Source organism: Dipodomys merriami, unplaced genomic scaffold (assembly GCF_024711535.1).
Source record: "Dipodomys merriami isolate MVZ:Mamm:240054 unplaced genomic scaffold, mDipMer1.0.p SCAF_7, whole genome shotgun sequence".
Lineage (NCBI taxonomy): Eukaryota > Metazoa > Chordata > Mammalia > Rodentia > Heteromyidae > Dipodomys > Dipodomys merriami.
Window position 1 is genome coordinate 23,632,784 of NW_027206290.1, and position 21,903 is coordinate 23,654,686.

General features: G+C 38.3%; 1 protein-coding gene across 2 annotated transcripts in view; it reads left to right on the forward strand.

Annotated features, from left to right (window-relative positions):
* Snx7 (sorting nexin 7) overlaps positions 1–21,903 on the forward strand; it is a 74,837-nt gene that overhangs the window by 34,472 nt on the left and 18,462 nt on the right. For both annotated transcript variants that reach the window (XM_070007779.1, XM_070007780.1), the window contains 2 exons: positions 1,193–1,392; positions 4,803–4,889. In XM_070007779.1, coding sequence (XP_069863880.1) covers positions 1,193–1,392; positions 4,803–4,889 — 287 coding nt within the window. The remainder of the gene's footprint in view (positions 1–1,192; positions 1,393–4,802; positions 4,890–21,903) is intronic.

The window sequence follows — 21,903 nt, forward strand, 5'->3', positions numbered from 1 at the left end:
TTGTATATCAGACATTGTCTACAAAAACAATAAGAGTTAGCTTTTGTTTCAAGGAGCATATAGGCCAAGAATAGTAGGTAGATAACCTATGTAAGCAATTATAATAAGATAATGCTTCACTAGCAATAAAAATTGATTCATTGAGGGTAAAAGCAACTTGAAATCCTTTGGAACAAAAATCAAAGGAAATTTATTTGAGATAGGATTTAAAGAATGAGAAGTACTTGGTTGAGTATAGAAATGGAAGAGGGCAAGACAAAGCAATATACCTAGATGTGTCCCTTTCATTCATGAATGAGCATTACTTTAGCCTGAGTCAAAAATAGATCTGGCAGAGACTCTTGAGAATTGGACCTGGAACAGAAGGTAGAGAGTTATTATAAAAGCCTTTCTGAGTCAGTGAAGAACTCTGATGTTTCTTGTGATACAAATGGAAAGAGGGAAAAATAGGAGTTAGAGATGCAGTGCAAGTAGATGGATTGAGTCGACATTTGAAAACCTAAATAGGTTCACCCATTACAACAATGATATGTACAAGACACTATGTCAAAAAACAAACTTTACAATTTAGGTGAGCGGGGCCGGGATGGGGGTGGGGGTGGGGGTGGGGATTGTAGTTGTAGAGATGGGAGGTACTCATTGTCTTGCTCGTGTGATTGTAATCCCTCTGTACAGTATTTTCACAATAAAAAAAAACTTATTTAAAAAAAAACTGGAGAAAAAAGAAAACCTAGAAATTAGTTCTGTACGGGTGTGATTCTAGAAACATCTCCAAGGTTGTTCTTGGATAGTCATTGCCATTTATGATATAGAAACACAAGGAAGGAAAAAAAAGAAGAGAAATTTTGTTTAGGACTTATTCCCTATGAGATACTTCAAATGTAATCATATCATAGGTAAATGTTGGTAATAGATACAGTAAATGCGTATTTTTCCCAAACAGGAAAATTTTAACTGTGAATAATATACTATTATTGATTATACCCTGCACCATTATAACTTAAAGATTGAATTGGGAAAACTGGGATGACTGGTCAGGCTAATGACAGATGACATTCATTTTCATATATTCCTGGTAAATATGTGTGCATGATAAAAAGAATGAAATCTTTTTCCGCTGTGCATAATTCAGGGATTTTTTTGAAAGCATCTGTCAGTTGGAGAGCTTACTAACTCATGGTTTGTTTTATAGAATATTTTGATGAGATGAAAGAATATGGCCCAATTCATATCCTGTGGTCGGCGTCAGAAGAAGATCTGGTTGATATTCTAAAGGGCATCGCCAGTTGCATTGATAAATGCCGTAAGGCCACTGAAAGACGGATGTCCGGCCTCTCAGAGGCCTTACTTCCTGTCGTGCATGAGTATGTGCTTTACAGTGAAATGTTAATGGTAAGAACACGTATTTAGAGTGCATCACAGGCCCTTGCAACCTCATCCAGGTTCTGTAAAGACATGTTCTAATACTGCCTTTTCACCACTGCTTTCCTGTCCTAGCAGGATGTTGAATGATTATCAGTTTCCTGATTTGCTTTAGCAATGTATCTATTATCATTACATAGAAAGTCTTTGAACAAGACCTTGAAGTTTTGTTCCGACTTCTAGTTGCTTAAAAAAAAAAAAAAGCCTTCAAAATGTTTTTCTGTCACCATTTCAAAATTCTCTTAATCCTGCTATCTTCAGTGTTTTAATTTTACATCCTCAAGCTACGATTTTTAGATATTTGGGGTTTAGTAATGCTATCTATAGTCCTTCATTCATAGTAGGCGCCGCACCTTGTTTCTGATGTTATGTTTCCTTGTTTTCAAGGGATTGTTTTTCCTTTGCCTCTATCTTGGTAAGAATAAGTGTCATAACTGTAAACATGGGATCTGTCTCCTTCTATTTGTTGTGGGGGGGGGGTTGAGGGAGTCACTAAATACTGTGTGGACAACCAGCTTCTTGTATTATCTGGAATTATTGGGTCCTTCTGGAAGCAAACCCTCCTTGCTTCCCAAAGGCTCCCAGATTTCACTGCTGTCTAATCTCCTGCTCTTCTCCAGCAGTTTCCTTAGCCACACCTTTTGTTTTTACTTCATTATTATTTACCCGCTGTGTTCTTCCCAGAGGTTTGATTTGTGTATTCTCTTCCCTTAATGAGGTAATGTTTTCCCTCAGATCATGTCAAAGATAGAAGCTGTACAGAGAAATATTGTTACTAAAGGTGTGGAAAATCATTAGAGGTACTAGAAAGAATTTTTGGACAGAGCCTCGACTGAATCATTTTATGGAATTCTGTGATATCATCTGTAGTATTTGTATTTTGGCTTGGGTTCTGTTTTTTTTATTGAAATATTTTTTTCAGTTTCAGTTTTTAAATAATGAACAATGATGCCATGATACTGTATTAATTAAACCAAGGGCTGGTGGCTCATTTCTGGTTGTTCAGGAGGATAAGATCCAGAGCATCAGGGATTGAGACTCCATCTTCAAAATAACCAGCAAAAAGCTAGGCTAGGGGCCTGCCTCAAGTTGTAGACCACTGAGCAAGAGCTCATGGTTCTAAATGTAAACCCCAGTGTTTCCCTTTCCAATATTTTGTTGTTGTTTTTGTCGGTTGTGGGGCCTGAACTCTGGGCCTGGTCACTGTCCCTCAGCTCTTCAGCTCAAGGCTAGCACTCTACCATTTGAGCCACAGTACTACTTCCAGCTTTTTCTGCTTATCTGGTGCTGAGTAATCAAACCCAGGGCCTCATGCATGCAAGGCAAGCACTCTACCACTGAGCCACCTTCCCAGCCCCTCCAATATTAAATTTAACTTTCACTAGTGGCTGGCCTTATGAAGCGAACTCTTACTTAAAATATATCTATACATACAAAGACCAGTACTTTATATTTATAGACATAGATTGTAAACATGTGGAGCTGAGTTATAGCGTCATTTGGATTACAGGAAAGAAAGTTTCTCATTTTTTCTTGACTATATCTATGTTTATGTTTTTATTACAATCTCTCAGATGGATTTCCTAAAGGATATAAGACAGTTACAAAATTTAACCTGTTCTTCACTTGAACCATCTTCGTATCCTCCCCCATCATAGGAAGGGGTTCCTTGATATTATTGTCCAAAATTTGTGATAATTGGTTGGTGTTTAAATTCTCCAATACTGGGACAGATGTTCATCTCTTTTCAGATATTTTAAGAGTAATCCCATTGTATGCACAATGGATGTTAATTCTCTGGGCATCTTAAATCCTCAGGCCTCTCATTTCTCATTGAAATGCTACCGAGCCATCTTTTTGCCTTGCATATACCTGAGTTGTTTCTAGATGCTTCCCTGTGTAAAAACACTCCGAAGGGCTGGCACTGAGGCTTTTCTGTCTGACCAGCACTTACGAACACTAGTTATTTACCTACCTAGTCAGCTGTCTTATTTCCTTAATCTGTATAGGCCATTTTTATGAATAGACCTTAATTAAATTAACATGGTGAAAAGTAGTGAAAGATGAGTACAAATAAAGAGTCCTTGCCTTGGGGCTGGGAAAGTGGCTCAGTGGTAGAGCGCTTCCCTTGCAAGCATGAGGCCCTGGGTTTGATTCCTCAGCACCACATAAACAAAAAGAAAAAAAGCCAGAAGTGGCACTGTGGCTCAAGTGGTAGGGCTCTAGCCTTGAGCTGAAGAGCTGAGGGATAGTGCCCAGGCCCAGAGTTCAGGCCCCATGACTGAACCCCATAAAAAAAAAAAAAAAGAAACCTTGCCTTTATGAAGTCTAAGTAGAAAAGTGACTCACCAAGGGAAAGACACTGTTAAACATCAGCAAAATCATTCAACATAATGATGGATTTGTGCATCCACATTGATATCCAAGGGTCTTTCAAGTTTAGAAACCTTGAAACATGAATTGATGATTATTTGAGAAAAAAAGTTTAAACTGCCAAGTCAAAAGTCACAAATTCTCATGTAAAGTTGTCTAATTAAACTAGATACATATTTGTCATCTCAGCCACTGGGAGGCTATGGCAGGAGGATTGTAAGTTTGAGACTACCCTGATTAAAGATATGGGAAATACACCATCTCTGAAACAATAAAAGCAAAAGGGCTGCCATGTGTCAATGCACATTACAGCTTTCTGAGTCACACTGTAGCTGCTGGTATAACTGACTGGGGTTTTGGGGGGGTCATATAAAAGAAATTCCTACCTGGTGTAGATATTTGCAGACAAGTGGCCACATGACTTCCAGCTCCTGGTGGTGAACCTTGTAGCACATGCCAGGGGTCATGATAACATTTTTGTGGGTTCTTTTCTGCTCTGAATGTTGAATAAGCATACAGTGCTCAAGCTGGTAAAATATGCATGGGAAAATTATGAAAGACAAATTTAAAAAATCATGTTATATACTTGCTCACAGTTGACATGTTATCATCGAAGAAAACAACTCTGTGTGTGTATGTGTGTGTGTGTGCGTGTTTGCGAGTGTGTATACTGGGGCTTGAACTCAGGGCCTGGCCATTGTCCCTGAGATTTTACACTCCTACTACCTGAGCCACAGCTCTGCTTCCAGCTATTTGGCAATTTATTGGAGAAAAGAGTCTCACAGCCTTTTCTGACCAGGCTGGCTTCAAATGTCATTCCTCAGATCTCAGCCTCCTGAGTAGCTAGGATTATGGACTCCAAAATTGATTTTTAAAACAGTATATCCTCAAATGATTGATGGTATTTGGGATTGTATTTCTGATAGCTATTTCTATTCTATGATGTCAATTTTTGTTCTATAAAAGATTATCAAATACAACTTTATCATTTTATTTTTAATATGAAGGGTGTTATGAAAAGAAGAGACCAAATCCAAGCAGAATTGGACTCGAAGATTGAAGCTTTGACTTCTAAAAAGGGAGATCCTCATCTGGTAAGTTTTTCAGTTTGTTGAGATGATCATTTAGGATTCATCATCTAACTGTTCTTAGCAGGCTAGAAATTCATTACGTATTGTTTCTAAGAATTTGCAAAGTTACAGACTAATTATTTTTTCCAGACATCTAATGTATTATCATGTGAGACTTGAAACTTAACAGGGATGCTCTGCTGTCTTTCTCACTTGTCTTGATTTACCCTGTAAGGATTGTAGGAAGGGCATAATGTGTTACAAGAGAGACTGAGAAGTATTTAGCATTGTGACAGGAAGTATTCAGAAAATAAAATACACATTTTAGTAATTTTATCAGGAAGGAATACCAAATAAGTTAATGTTAAGTGTTTTCTAATTATTGTAAAAACATTTTTACAAATGAAGTATTTTTGTTTTCAACTTAAGGCCCTTCCTCAGAAACATGGCAATCTTCAAATGTACAGGGCAGTGATATAATGAAATCTCCTATATGTCTATCCTGGGCCTGCATTAATTCTCATTTCTCTTCCCACTCCAGAACAAGCTCTTCCCTTTGTGGCTTCTCCTTCCTTCCCTCCCTTCCTCCCTTCCTCCCTTCTTCCCTCCTTTCCTCCTTCCCTCCCACCCTCCCTCCCTCTCTCCCTTCCTTCCTTCCTTCCTTCCTTCCTTCCTTCCTTCCTTCCTTCCTTCCTTCCTTCCTTCCTTCCTTCCTTCCTGCCTTCCCTCGTTGATAGTCAGGCCTTGTGCTTGCCAAGTAGGCCCTCTACCTCTCAAGCTCCATCTCTGGTATTTTATTTTTATTATTATTATTGTAATAATACTGTACAGAGGGGTTACAGTTACATAAGCAAGGTAATGAGTACATTTCCTATCAAGGATTGTTGCTTCCTCCTTTGTTTTTCCCCTACCATTCCTTCCCTCCCACCTCCACAACTACACTCCCCCCACACCCTGCAAATTGTAGTTCATTTTTCAACTTAGTGTCTTGTACTTCTTACTGTTACAATGGGTTAACCTGTATCCCTATTTAAACATTTTGTTTTTTCCTTCCCCTCCCCAAATTAGAGAAGTGTATATATAAGATGCAGCACACCGACATCAAACACAGTGAAAACGGGTTATAACATGGGGAAGGAACATGCAAAGCAACAACAACAAAAAACACATGGTACATTATAAATAAGTTAGAAACAATAGTAACAAAGAAAAAACCACTTAAGTCCCTATCTTGGGGTTCATTTCACTTAACATCATCTTATCTAGTCATATGTACATAGCTTTTGACCTTTTCTGCTTATCCCAGACATATACTAGTTATTGCAAATAAGGGAAACCATGGGACCTATGTTTCTTTGAGCCTGGCTTACTTCACTTAATATACTTTTTTCCAAGTTTTTCCATTTCCTAACAAATGGGGCAATGTCATTCTTTCTGATGGAGGCATAGAATTCCATTGTGTATATATACCACATTTTCTTGATCCATTCATCTACTGAGGGGCATCTGGGTTGGTTCCATATCTTAGCTATGGTAAATAATGCTGCAAAAAACATAGTTGTGCTGGTAGCTTTAGTGTGGTCTTGTTTGTAAACATTTGGGTAAATGCCCAAAAGTGGGATTGCTGGGTCATAGAGGAGCTCTATGTGGAGTCTTTTGAAGAGCCTCCACACTACTTTCCAAAGTGGTTGAACAAGTTTACACTCCCACCAACAATGCAGTAAGGTTCCCTTCTGGCCACATCCCCTCCAGAATCTATGTTTTTTTTGTTGTTGTTGTTTAATGTTTTTTTTTTAATTATGAAAATACTGTACAGAGGGGTTACAGTGTTTTTTGTTTTTGTTTTTCTTTTTTCAATTAGATCTTGCTTTTTCCCAAGACCATGATCCTCCTGACACTTCTGCTGTACCTATGATGACAAATATACACCACTGCACCTGGTTTCTCACTAGTTGAGATGAAGTCCTGAAAACTTTTTCCCTAACTGACCTGGAATCTGGCCTTCTGACCTTAGCCTCCTATATAGCTGGGCTAACAGGCCAGGGCTACTGCCTCTGGTCCCACATGGCTTCTCATAGATATGGAAATGGAGCAACTTGACTCTACCTAGTTAGCTTCCAACCAGGGCTCTGTGAAGGGTGCTTTCTACATTTCCTTTTTAAGGAGTTAGATTGACAGTGCGTGCAGCATGTAGGCCAAGTGAGCAGAATGTCATTTGGAACCCTCTATAAATCTGTAGTATCTCACCTCCTCTACCCTGACCTGCCTAACAGACTTTCATCCTTCTTGCTTTAATTTTCTCCTTCGCTTCTGTCTTTATAATAATAGATTATTTCACACTGATTTTCTTAACATCTCTTTCTTTCTCCTTCCATCCCTTCTTCCATCCATCTCTCTGTAACTTCCTCCCTCCCTCCCTTCCCTTGCTCTGAACCTTAATGGCAAGAACAGTTGATTTCTTCACAAAAGGGTCTCCAGCCCCTAGAACCCTACCCAGCCTATGCTACCCACTCAATAGACATGTCTCAAAGGAGAGAAGATGGTGCTGACTCTGATTCATGGAACTAATTCAAAGCTTGGAACAGGAAGCCTCGGCCAACTCAACTTAATACAGAACATGTGATTTCCACTCATGTTTCATGCTTATGTATATTTTCCAAACACAAATGCTTTTCTCCTAAGTGGAATGCATGTGAAGAATGTGAGGAATGGGAAAAAAAAAAGAGTTTTTGAGGGAGAATAATGGAAAGTTACAACTGGAGAAACTTGTGCTTGGGGGGAAAATCATTTATTTTTACTTCAAGGTAGGGAAGGAGAAAAGAGGGAACCTAAGATTAACCTTTTTCATCCCAGAGGAAAGGTGTTTTTATTTGTTTTTGTTTTTTTTTAGTTAACTAAAGAGAGTATAAAAGAGTGGACACCTTACAGAAAATTTAATTCCACCTTTTGAACTTTAGAATGTAGTTTTACTTACTAAATAATTTAAAAGATATTGAAATTGGGCAAAAATTTAGTCTGGACTACTTATATTTAACCTTCAAGGAAATAATGACATGCTTTGAAAAGCAAGCATCTGTTGAGAATGGCCTATATTCATATTTTAAGATGAAATGAAGATTTGTTGGGGCTGCTCCAACCACAAGATCACAGGGAAAAAAATAGCTTACGTCTAAATTTTTTGTAGGATTTCCCAACTGAGCAAGAAAAAAAAAAAAGAAAAAGTAAAACCTACTTTTTTATTTGGCTTGCAAAGATCTTTTTTTTTTTTTTTTTGTCGGTCGTGGAGCTTGAACTGTGGGCTTGGGCGCTGTCCCTGCACTTTTCAGATCAAGGCAAGCGCTCTACTGCTTGAGCCACAGCACTACTTCTGGTTTTCTAGTAGTTTTTATTGGAGATAAGAGCCTCACAGACTTTCCTGTCCAGGCTGGCTTTGAACCATGATCTTCAGATCTCAGCCTCCTGAGTAGCTAGGATTACAAGCATAAACCACCAGCGCCCGATGCAAGTATCTTTTTTGTTTTCGTGTTCTTTATAAAAAAAAAATTCTTGATATCTCACTATAGCCTAATGGTCATTCATTTGTCTTTGTGCATATCTTGTTCACCATATTTAATACTTTGTAGCTATGTGTTATGAGGTTGGAGAAATTATCAATTTTAATTACCTGCATTATATTCTGTAAGATATTTTGAATTAAGACTTGAAGCAGACTCATTTAACAGAATATTATTACAAATTTCTTGTTGTTGCCTATCAAAATAGATCCTTCCTAAAAATGTAAAGAAAATGATCTGTGAATGTCATCTTTTACATTTGCAAAGAGTTAATTTGTTGACAAGCCTGTCCCTATAAATCATGATGTTATCTGTAGAGAGAAACCTGCTAGAGTTCCTTTATAGATGAATCTGCCATGACTGGTCACAGACAACTGAAAGGAAGTTGCTTAAAAATATGCAGGATGGGGTCACCATGGAAACCCGCCCTTGTGAGGTCCTGCTAAGGAGCTTCTTGTGCAGTCACCATGGAGACCCTGGCAGAAAACTGAATATAGCGATCTTGCCTGGTTGTTTACCATGGCAACTCAGATAGGGCCACACTGGAGACAACCCTGGGGCCATTTCTATGGAGATCTGCTGGGGCAGCCATCAGAGACTCCTCCATCAAAGTGACCTTTCGGTGGGATGCTATGTGCAAAGCCAGTATAGCATTTCTTAGGGAACTAACTGGTCAGTGAAATGAGGCTCTCCCAAGAAAGGCAATGATCTAGGAGAGTTATAATTATTGGGTAGAAAGATAGAAAGTGATGCAGCATTCCAGAGGTCATGGTGAATATACCAGTGGGTATATTCATGGTGGGCTTGTGGTATGCAAACATAAGGCTCCTTGCATTGCCTATAACTCTGTGAATGGCATAAGTCACAAAATTTCAGTATCGTTGCTTTCGTTCATGACACAGATGTGTCCACCAAAAATAATATAATCTTATAAGATCAAATAATACTCGATAGTGATTTCTTTGCTTTATTACCTGGGTAGCTATAAAGTGGCTGCTTCTTAGGGTTTGTGGTTTGTAGCTCTTATCTCTGGCAAGAAATTAATGGCTTCCGAATGACCTGTTCCCAGTAAAGATATTCTACTTGCTGCTCATTTCAAGGTCAGTCCAGCTGTTTGATTTGAAGAATTTTTTTTTAGGCTTTGGAATTAGATGGAAACAAGTCCTAGCTTATCTGCCTATTATCACTGTGACCCAGGATAGGTTTTTAACTTCTTTTAGCCTCTTACCATATTTAATTTGGGAAAATTATTAGTGTCTTTCTAATAGACTTGCATAAGGATTAAACAACATAATGCAGGTCAATTGCTTGAATAATACTTCAAATACTCAGTTGTTAGCTGCTGCTATTTTGATGACTATATAGACATAATATTTGAGTAAGGTCTTGTAACTATGAAATTGTTCATTGAAGAGTGGGGAAAATATGGAGAATAGATATTATTAAAATAGGTCCAGCCGGAGGCTGGTGGCTCACTCCTGTAATCCTAGCTACTCAGGAGGCTGAGATCTGAGGATTGTGGTTAAAATACAACCAGGGCAGGAAAGTCGGTAAGACTCTTACCTCCAATTAACCACCAGAAAACTGGAAGTGATGCTGTGGCTCAAGTGATAGAGTGCTCACCTTGAATTGAAGAACTCAGGGACAGTGCCCAGGCCCAGAGTTCAAACCCCATGATGGAAAAAAAGTGGTTCAAAGTTAGGTGCTAGTGGCTCACATCAGTAATCCTAGCTACTCAGTAGGTTGAGATCTGAGGATTGCAGTTCAAAGCCAGCCTTGTCAGGAAAGACTGTGAGGTGCTTATGTCCATTAACAACCAAAAGCTGGAAGTGGAATGGTGGCTTAAGTGGTAAAGTGCCAGCCTTGAGTGAAAAAGCTAAGGGATAGCACCCAGGCCCAGAGTTCAAGCCCCATTACTTACACACACACACTCCCATACACACACAAAAGTAGTTCAAGTTGACAAAGCATGGGAAAGGAGGAGAATATAGGGAACAAGTGTGGGATGATGAGGGCTGTAGGTCTTACTTGTCAGGTTAGAGAATGAAGATTTCATCCTTGGTATGGATCCAGTGAGCCTCTGTACTGAAGAAGTGACGGTAGAATTTCAGGGAGAATCAGAGAGAGAGGTAGACGAAAGACGAGTCGTCACTTAGCAAAAGAGAGACAGTGCTACTACAGTCTCTTTACTAGCTTGTAAAGTTGGCAGATAATTGTAAGAACTTGACAGGTTTGAAGTTTGGTAGTAAGGAGTTGCTTTGTTTTGGGAATGGGAACAGACCAAGAATTTGAACTCAGGGCCTTGGTGCTGTTCCTTAGCTTTTTTGTTTAAGGCTAGTCCTCTACTACCTAACTCACAGCTCCATTTACAGCCTATTAGTGCTTAGTTAGAGATAATAAGAGTCTCATGAATTTTCCTGCCCTGGATTGGCTTTGAACATTGATCCTCAGATCTCAGCCTCTTGTAACTAGGATTACAGGCATGAGCCACCAGCACCTGTCCGGTAGTAAGCTTTTAGCTGGAGCTTGCATTTGACAGATATTTATTTATCTCATCACTTTAGCTACAAAATAAATAAGATTTATCTGTGGTGCTAAGTAATGCTGCCTACCCATTTTCTTTTCCTTTTTGTTTTTGAATGGGAGATTTATAGTTTTCCATTCAAAGCAACTTTCAACTATAAATGAATATGAATACATTTGACATTTAACAATATGTGCATAGACTGAGATTTGGATCTAGATATAATGCCATGGCTGTTTAGCAGTATATTTATATGAACAAAAAATACATTTCCATAAGATGGTCAAAATGTGGATTTGCATGCAGCCATATTCAGTAGATGCGAACAGATACTAACTTTATCCAGGCTGGTCTTTCCTCTACATGCTATGCTAATTTTGAGCCTGTGTTTTTCTCTCATGCTCAAATGGATGCTTATTAATTTTTGAGTGATCTTGGTAGTATACTCAAGGCTGCACAGAGAAAGAGTACCTTTCCTCTAATTACAGGAAGCTTTATAGCAATGTTAATGTGGACATAATGAGCCTTGATTAGATATTTGCTGGGTCGCCTCTTCCTGACCTTTTTACAAGCTATATACTTTCTTCTATAGACCTCATCACTTAATGTGATCTAGTTTGCTCTTTCTTGCCCACTTTCATCTATATGTCTCTCACACACATATACAGCTCTGCCCAGAAAGAGATGCACATGCTCAAATAGTAGCTAAGAATGTGAAAGGAAACAAGAGCCTTTTTTTTCTTGTATATGTCCTCTGTCAATTTATAGTGAGCTTCATCCAACTTTTCCTCTGGCCTTGTGGTCAGGATTGTGAAGAGTGATGACTAAAACCAATCAATAAGGGTGTTGGACTGACCATAGCCATGTTATACCTCCTGGTAAAGATATTTGAAAAATACTTGGGCTCTTCAGTAGTAAGAAAGAAATGGATGAAGGATTCTAGGTAAAACAACAAGAAAACAAATGAATCTGTGCTATCACTCCTGGCCTCTTGACCCGTCAGCATACTGGCTGAAGTACTCTTTGTGTAATAGGATTTGGGATGCTACCAAGGCCTCCAGCAGAATTCTCCTGGAAGTAGCACAGGAAGTCTCAAATCCCGCCTCTTCGCATTCTTGTCTGGCTAGCCTGGCATTCATGGCTTCATTGTCTTGACTAGTAAGGGGAGAAAAAGAAATCTATGCAGTCTTCTTTGTATAATCTGTAAATGGCTATTAAAAAAATGATAGATGCCTAATTAAATTGCCCCAAAAAAAGCAAGTAAAGAAACAAGATTTTTTTTTTTTTGCCAGTCCTGGGGCTTGAACTCAGAGCCTGAGTATTATCTCTGAACTTCTTTTTGCTCAAGGCTAGCACTCTAACACTTGAGCCACAGCGCCGCTACCTGTTTTTTCTGTTTTTCTGTTTATGTGGTACTGAGGAATCAAACCCAGGGCTTCATGCATGCTAGGCAAGCACTCTCCCACTAAACCACATTCCAGCCCAGGACTCTGTCTCTTCTATCTGGTGGGATCTAGGATTTTACCACACAGGCTCTTCCCCCTCATTATTTAATTTTGTATCCTATTATGACCAAGTAGAGCAGTTCCTGAACTGAATTTAAAGATAAGTTCTTAATTCCAATGACAACATTTTGTGTGAGTTCATCCAAGGCATTGTGAGGTCTCTACGTCTTATCTTTGTAGTTTGGGACAAGTTGTGTGCATTCTTTGACACTGTCCTCAGCTATAGAACATGATAGCATGTAAAATCAGCACATTAAAACTCAAAGCCTAATGCCTAACCAAGGTTAGATTTCAAATATTTGTATTAGTGATATTAGAGGGACTTTCTTTGGAGTATATATTGCTCATTTCAGCAAAAGTTGGAAAGTAGTAGTAGTTATGTTCCCATTTTTTAGATCTTTACATTGTTTAAGAAAAGAAAGGGTGCCAGGGTTGGGGCTCATACTAGTACCTCAAGCCACTCAGGAACTGAGATCTGAGGATTATGGTTCGAAGCTATTCTGAGGAGAAAAGTCCATGAGACTCTTACCTCCAATTACCCACCCAGAAGTCAGAAATATGGGTATGGCTCAGGTAAGTAGAACACCAACCTTAAATGAAGGGCTGAAGGACACTCTCCAGTCCTGAGTTTAAGCCTTAGTACCTGTGTGTGCATCTACACACACACACAATAGAAAGAAGAGAAAGGAGAGATGGTAGGAGGGAATAAAGAAACAGGGGAAGGAAAAGAAGAGGAAAAGGACCACTTTACATATTTTATTGAGTTGAATAGTGATCTTCTTAGGTAAGTTCAATATGCCTAATATATACAGATAATCAAAACGTTGTAAGATTCTTTAAACCAAATTGTCCTTGGTAATGAATCATCAATGTAGCTATGGAATGAAGGACATTTTAGAAAAGAACCACCCCATCCAACTCAACAAGATCAATTAGTTTTCCTTTTCTTTGTCCAAGAAAGGCCTCCTTGTGTAGCCCAGGCTGGTCTTGAACTTTCATTCCTCCTTCTCCACAAACCCACTTGTGCTGAGCACCAATAGCCCTAGGTATGAGGCCCTGTGGGCAGGGTTGTCTTTCCCTGTCAGCTGCAGTGGTAGAGCTTCCTCTCCTGAGTGTGTTTCTAGCATCCTCACATACTGGGCTAACACCCAGTCCCACATTGTCTTCCATCCACTGTCCATTGTCTGAACCGACCAGATGGTTGGGAGCCTGGTTCGAATCTACATCCATTTAACATGTGTGTCTATGGACTTACCTTGACCTATGTACCTTTTCTCTGTACACCATTTTCTTTTCTACTTCTTGTCCTTACTCTAACCTGGAAGGAGTCAACAATAAATAATAAACAAATAAATATGAAACAGAGATGAAGCATTTTCAAATCATCTCAAAGACCAACACATTTTCCTCAAACATATTTGTAGCAAAAAAAAAATGTACTTATTTTTTTGAGGGGTATTTGCACACACCAGTATGTCCATTTGAACACAAGCCTAGGTGACGGTTGGCTCCCTATAACTAATTGTTACCCAGAAAACCAATCGAGATATTGATATTTACTAATGAAATGTGCTCAGGGAAGTAGCTGACAATTAAGGTTTACTAATCTGAAAAACAAACATATAAATGTACAGCCTTGAATGAATAAGAGCAGAAAGAATCCAACTGACAAAGAAAGACTGGAGAAAAAACAGAAAGGTAGTAACATTAATGTAGGTACTTTTCTAAGGCAAGATTATACATTCTGTTTTTTTTTTCTAGAAACATGATTTTTTTTTCTTCATTGCTGCAGAAAAAGTTAACAGATGGATAAAGTAAAAGGAGTAGCTTAAAATTCCAGTCATGTTTTTCTCAGGATTTTTTTTTAAAAAGTCTACTTCTGGTGTCCTTTGGATTTGTAGTTTGTTTTGTGGCGTTCTCCTGTGGTGAAGATGATAAGTTTAAGCAGTTGTCAGTGCACAAACTCAAAATAGATTCAATTTCTTTTTAATTTAAACATTTTGTTCATAAGAAATGTGTCCTGAGGGCCTGTCTTAGATATTCCTTTTACTCTTGGCCCTGCTTGGACACTTGATAAATTTTTGATTATGCTTAAAGCAGTAACACACTGAGAGCTAGAAGTCTGGATAGAGCTCTGATTCACTTTACTCAACTTGTGATCTTAATCGGTCATTACTTCTTCTTTATCCATGAACATACAGAAATAATGCTTATTCTAAAGAAAGCTGTTGATAATGCTTAGTTTGAAAAAAGCTGTTGACAATGAATTTATACATTTAACCTCCAATTTGTGTTACTTGAAATCTTTGCTAAGCTATCGTATGAATTTGTGAAGGATTAGAGAATATTAAGTAGTGTCCTAACATGTATTATTTAAAGTATAAATAGATTAAATAGTATCTAAAAAAGAAAAATATCGACTGGGCACTGGTGGCTCATGCTTGTAATCCTAGCTACTCAGGAGGTTGAGCTCTGAGGATTGTGGTTTGAAGCCAGGCCAGACAGGAAAAGTCTGTGAGACTCTGAACTCCAATTAACCCCTAGAAAACCAGAAGTGATGTTGTAGGTCAAAGTGGTAGAGCACTAGCCTTGAGTGAAGAAGCTCAGCACCTAGGTCCTGAGTTCAAGCCCCAAGACTGACAAAAGAAAAAATAATTCCATAAATCCAGGCTAGGATTTGTGCTGTGTATCTATTATCCAGGCATGTGGGAGGCTAGACCAGGAAGACTGAGAGTTCAAGGACAGCATGGGTTACATAGGGAGACCTCCATCTGGAACAAAGAAAAAGAAAGCCAATATTTCTTTTGATTGGCTGGTTGGTTGTTTTCTTTTTTTCCTAGTACAGTGTAAATCACTCCATTAAGTGTGCTTTTTAATTTATTCTCTATTTCTAGGCATTGGCGTAAGTAAAGACTTTTTTTCCCCTACTGAATCTTTTGTTCACGGAATCTTCTTGGTCATTTGCAATCTGTTTGGGAGGCAGGTTCCCATCACCCCACCTCTGTCTGCTGGCCCGATCATAGACCCTGGCTGTAATCCAGGGCATAGCACATGTCTTCTCCCTCCATAAGTGGGCATGGTCCTTCCTGCACGTGGGCTTTTTTTTGAATAGTCCACACTGGATCACACCTATGTGACAGCCTCCATTTTCCCTGCTCCCATTCTGTCTCCCCATGCCAGCCTCACCCAGCCCCATGCATTGCCCTCCTCACTCTGATTGGCAGGTTCTGCTGCAGGATACAGCAGCAGCTCCTGTCTCCCCCGGTTCAAGGCCATGACAACCTTTTGTCCCTTCCTTCCTCTACCAGCACAGACATTATTCTTGTTCCCCACTGAGCAGCATCAGCTTCAGGACCGAATAGTTCAGAAGGGAAAGAAAAATGGAGGATCTGAGTTTAGTGTCCAAATGGTTACCCTATTTCCCCGCATGAAAATCAGAAAGTCGTGTCCAGACTCCAAGGCAATGGGAAAAAGCCATAATGGCCTGTACCACTGGAGAGTAGTGGAGAGTTTAAGAAGAAAGATAAAGTGCTCTGCTCAGTGACACAGCTAGTTTTAACTATACCCTAGCCTTTCTCACTGAAGATTTATAAGTACTTATATTTACCCCTGATGAAGGAGTTTGAGGTCCACAGGTCCACATGGATAAAATTATTTGAAAGCAAGTGACAACTCTAGGCTGCTAAAATTGAAACCAAAAGTTATGCTAACAGTTGTGAGCCTCCCTAATTCTTAATAAATTAGAAATTAGAATGTATCCAGTTGCAATGATGTCATAAAGTTGCATTCCTATTTTATTTTTATTTTTATTTTTTTGGGTCCGGTCGTGGGGCCTGAACTCTGGGCCTGGGCGCTGTCCCTCAGCTCTTCAGCTCAAGGCTAGCACCCTACCACTTGAGCCACAGCGCCACGTCCGGCTTTTTTCTTATGTGGTGCTGAGGAATCGAACCCAGGGCCTTGAGCATGCAAAGGCAAGTGCTCTACCACTGAGCCTCCTTCCCAGCCCCATTCCTATTTTCTTTAAAGAAGGTATTATTTTTTTAATTAATCAAGTTGAAATAGGCAGAAAAAGGGCTGTGAGCCAGGTAGTACTAGGCACAAAGATGCTTCAAAATGATCCCCCAAGAGAATTATTATCTAGAGCTGTATTTTTACCAGATCAGCCGCTTATGGATGACAGTGAGCTAATATTTTATAAGCAATTACTGTGTGCCAGGCAGAGGCCGAATCTATGTGTATCACCTCATTTACATCTCACAAAATATAATGATGTGTGAACATTGTTATTTTTATTTTATAAATGTGATAATTGAGGCCCAGAGAAATAGTTAATGTGTCAACTTTGTACTCGTAGGAATTCTCCAAGAAGGACTCTAAGAAATTGTGCAATTAACTGTATTCCGAAACTTTTAAAGCATTTCCCAGCAACAGTTATGGATAGGTTGTTGATCCTTTATTCATGGGAAAAACCACTGGTCCACCATAGAAGTTTACATCTGAGTCCAGTGGGGCTGATTATTATCATACTTCAGATAGCTAACATCAACCATTTAATTTTGGCATGTATGATAAATTCCACTTGACATTCTCTTGTAGAATATTATTTGTGACTTGAAATGTTCTGCCACACTGCAGATTGATTTTTTTTTTTTTCTTAGCTGTACTGGAGTTTGAAGTTAGGGCTTTGTACTTGTTATGCCTCTGGCCCTTTATGTTCTAATTATTTTTGAGATAATGTCTTGGTTTTGTGTCTGAGCTGACCTGGATTATGATCTCCTATTTATGCTTCTTTTTATTTATTTATTTATTTTTTATTTTTTGGGTCTGGTCGAGGGGCCTGAACTCTGGGCCTGAGCGCTGTCCCTCAGCTCTTCAGCTCAAGGCTAGCGCTCTACCATTTGAGCCACAGCGCCACTTCCGGCTTTTTGCTTTTTGCTTATGTGGTGCTGAGGAATCGAACCCAGGGCCTCAGGCATGCAAGGCAAGCACTCTACCACTGAGCCACCTTCCCAGCCCCCTATTTATGCTTCTTTTGCCATGACCGGCTATTGGTTGAGATGGAAATCTCACAAAATTTTTACCTGGCTGGCCTCCAACCTCAGTCTTCCTGATCTCCATATCTGCAATAGGATTACTGGTGTGAGCCACTGGTGCACGACATGCATTGTAAGTTTTAATGGTATAGTTGTCTATTGGTGTCTGTTGATGATGTTTTGTTTTTAAGGAATCAAATATCACTTTTAAAAAGATTGTTAATAATAGAACTCCCAGACTCACCTGGAAAGAATGAATCTCTTGATTTCCTGTATATTTGCTGTGATTAACCTTGCAGAAGATTCAGAGGAGAACTCTTCATTTCCTAGAAGGCTTCCATTTTGACAATTGGCTTTTTTTGTGTGTGTGCTGGCAGTGTAACAAGAAATCATAATTATTGTCTGAGGCATGTTAATGATGTTGGAGGTGCTTGTTTTGAAGGTGATGTGTCAACTGCGTTTGTGGGTGTTTTATGACTCAATTTGTCATTTTTAGAAAATGCATTGTGTGTTATTGAGCAAGTTTCATTTGGATAACAAAATTGGCAATGGTTTTTGAGGAGAGAGAGATTTCAACTTTTTGAGAAAAGTGTGTATTATAATAAAAAGGTACTACTTAATAATCACATGCATGCATGAGCAGCATTGTATAATCAACCATTTAATTTGTTCAGACACATCTTACCTCTCTCATGGATCAGAAAATAATACATTTTTATTGTTAAGAGTCCTCCTCTCTCTCCCCTGCAATTTAATTAATGCTTGTAAAAAAAAAAAAAGGTAACTGTCAGATTGGAATTGAGTTTTTCAATTTTCTATTGTCTTTTGATAGAGTAGCAATCTAAATCTTTTTTATTTAGGTATGTTCTTTTCAAGAACTTTTCAAAATGATAATTCCCCAGTTTTCTAATTGTGAAGAGAAAATTTTTAAGATTTGAATAAATAGATTGAATGGTTTGAGGGTTTTTTTTCCGTAGAAGGAAATAGTAGAGAAGCAATCTCAAAAGGAAAATAATGATATTCCAAAGTAAGAATAACTAATATCCTTACATTGTATTTTACTCAAAAATTGGAGATATATGCCTTTGAGGATAGAAACATTGGCAATTTAAGATTAGGTGTTGTTTATCAGTGTAAAGAAAGTAGCCTGAAAACTAGTAAGAAAACAAGCCAAGGGGATGGGAAGGGGAAACAAAGGAGGAGGCTACAATGCTTGATAAGAAATGTACTCATTATCTTGCCCATGTAATTGTAACCTCTCTGTACAGTATTTTCACAATAAAAAATTAAAAAAAAGAAAACAAGCCAAGGATTCCTTACTGACATTTTACCTTCCTAATATCCATTTAATCTACAAATATTTATTGAATCCTCAAAAAATGTTAAGCTTTGGAGTTACTGATGAAAAGACGGACATATGACCATTCATAGCAGAGCTCATATTCCAACAGCAAAGTTAAAAACAAAAAGAACAAAGTGTCTGGTTCTAAGGAGGTCAAGAAAATGATAGTGGATTGTTCCTTTCTATTGACAACAGAAAAGACCTGTGCTGTTCTAGGAATGATTACGTGAAGTCTGTTATTTAAACTGAGGTAAAAGAGTGGTGAGTATTGGTGGCTCATGTTTATAATCCTACCAGTTCAAGAGGCAGAGATCTGATGATCATGGTTCAATGCCAGCCCAGGCCAAACTCAAGAGACTCTTATTTTCAGTTAACCAGCAAAAAGATAGAAGTGAAGCTGTGGCTCAAGTGGTAGAGCACTAGCCTTGAGCAATAAAATGCACAGGGACAGCACCTAGGCCCTGAATTCAAGAAAGGACAAGAAAGAAAGGAAGAAAGAAAGAAAGGAAGAAAGGAAGGAAGGAAGGAAGGAAGAAAGAAAGAAAGAAAGAAAGAAAGAAAGAAAGAAAGAAAGAAAGAAAGAAAGAAAGAAAGAAAGAGAAAGAAAGGAAGGAAGGAAGGAAGGAAAGAAAAAGACAGACAGAAGGAATGAATGTAGGAGTTTCTTTAAGTATTTCACTTATTTAAATCTTTAATATCGCTCAATAATGTTTAAAACATTTCTTTTCCTAAATGATCTTCTATGTCATTAAAATTTCAGTACCTGTTTTTTTTTCTTTTTTTCTTTTTGGTCAGTTGTGGGACTTGAACTCGGGGCCTAGGTACTGTCCCTGAGCCCAAGGTTAGCACTCTACTACTTGAGCCACAGCACCACTTCTGGTTTTTGAGTGGCTAATTTGAAATAAGAGTCTCATGGGGACTTTTCTGCCCAGGCTGTCTTCAAACCACAAGCCTCAGATCTCAGCCTTCTGAGTAGGTAGGATTACAGGCATGAGCCACCAGCTCCTGGAACTCATTTTTTTTTTTTTTGGTTTGCATTAATCATAAATTTTATACTTCAAAGTGTTTATTGCCCAACTTCTTTGCTCAGTTTAGGAATGTAACTGTCTTGCTTTTAATCTTATATTCAACAATCTTTTAAATTAGTTTTTTTATTTTCTCAGAGATTCTGAAATTTTCTCTGCATAGAAAATTCTATTATGTGTGCATATTGGTAATTTTGTCTTATTTATTCAATAATTATACCTTATGTTTACTTTTTTCATCTGTTACTACACTGGCAAAAACCATGATAATGTTATTAGCAATGGAAAATGCTTCTATCATTCCTGATTATAAGTAAATACTCTCAAGATTTTTCCCACTAATAGTGATGTTTACTATAGATTTTTTTCCTTCCTATAACTTAGTATTTGACAAGTAGTTGCTGTATATCATAGGTTTATATTTTTTTACTGCTTTTATCCATCTACTCAGAGATTTTTCTCTTTCTGATTCTCTTATTGTACAGATTTATCATGAGGAAATTCTCCTTTTAGCCCTTGTTAGATCCCTAGTATAGAATCAACCTGGCCATGGGCAGATATGAATTGGCCACTTATTTTTTAAGGACATTTTATTTTCTAATACTGATTTATATTTGCTTGTACCAGAAATGGTAGTTTTCAGCTCAAGGTAAGGGTTAGCCTCGCATGTTTCCATACAGAAAATTAATTTTTGTGCGATTGCCATTTTATGTTAATGAAGAAACGACTTTTCCTTTATATCAAGAGTAGCTCTGTTAAGATTTTAGGGGAACCAATGGGCTAGGGTGCTGGGGGCCTAGCCTGTCTCAAGTGGTGAACCATCTCCCTAGCTGTGTCAAAGCCCTCCCTGAGTTCAAATCCCAGACTGCCAAAAATATAAAGTCAAAAACTTACTGGAAAAATACTAGGGAATATGTCTTGATAATGGAGAGATTCTAGATTTTTTTCAAATTTATGCATCCTTACTATTGTTCTTGTAAATAAGGACATGTGCCTGGCTTGGCCAAGAGAAATGACTGAATTTCTCCCTAAGATTGCTTCTTAGCAGTGATATATGCGAACAAGTTTAACTACATTATTTTCTTCTAGAGAAATGGTAGGGAAGCCCTTTCTCTACTTTGATAAAATTGCTGGCAATCAGAACAGTTAAGTCCTCCATAATGATCATACCAAAGACTATAAATTATTCATTAAATACATAGTTGGTCAGTCAGGCGGTTTACTTTCTAGATCATAAGGAAGTTGGAGACCTACTCCAGAAAATCTTAGAGACCCATCTGAGGCCAGTGCAAACTCAAAAGTTTCCTTAAGATCTCCAGTTTAAACTTTCATGTTACCGCTACCATTTCCTAATATGCTTGCATTAGTATTTCTCTCTGATCTCTGTAAGAGAGCTATGAGATTAAACCATTTTTATCCTTGACTTTAGTAGTTCTCCAGGTTCCCCGTGGGTGTTTTCTAGGTATAGGAATCCCAATTTAAGAAACACATTAAAGCCTGCCATGTTACACTCATTCTGGAACTACATTGGTATTTGGGAGAATTTTTTGGTGTTAAATAAAGATTTGCCTCTGTAACAGAAGTGTTTCACAATGAGAAGTGGAAACATTTGACAAGAGGGTCTTGTGCCTCACATGGCACTTAGTATATAATGAGTACTGCTTAGATGTTGGATACAAACTGATTCTTATTTAAAGGGGGAAAAAATCTAAAAGCTTACAGTCATCTGGCAGAATAATGGGATCTTTCTGCTTTTACTTTTCTTACCTTGCCAGAGAAGATTTTTGACTTACCAGGAAATGTTTTCAGGGAAATGTTTTTGGGGAAAATGTTCATTTGTATTTTTTCCCCTGAGGGCTTGTGACATTTTATGCTTCAGTAATTATTAATTATTGCCAGGCACTAATGGCACCTGTAATTCTAGCTACTTAAGAGGCTGAGATCTGAGGATCATATTTCAAAGCCAGCCCAGACAGGAAGGTCCTTAAGACTTTTATGTCTAATTAACCATTAAAAAGCCAGAAATGGAGCTGTGTCTCAAATAGTAGAGTACTA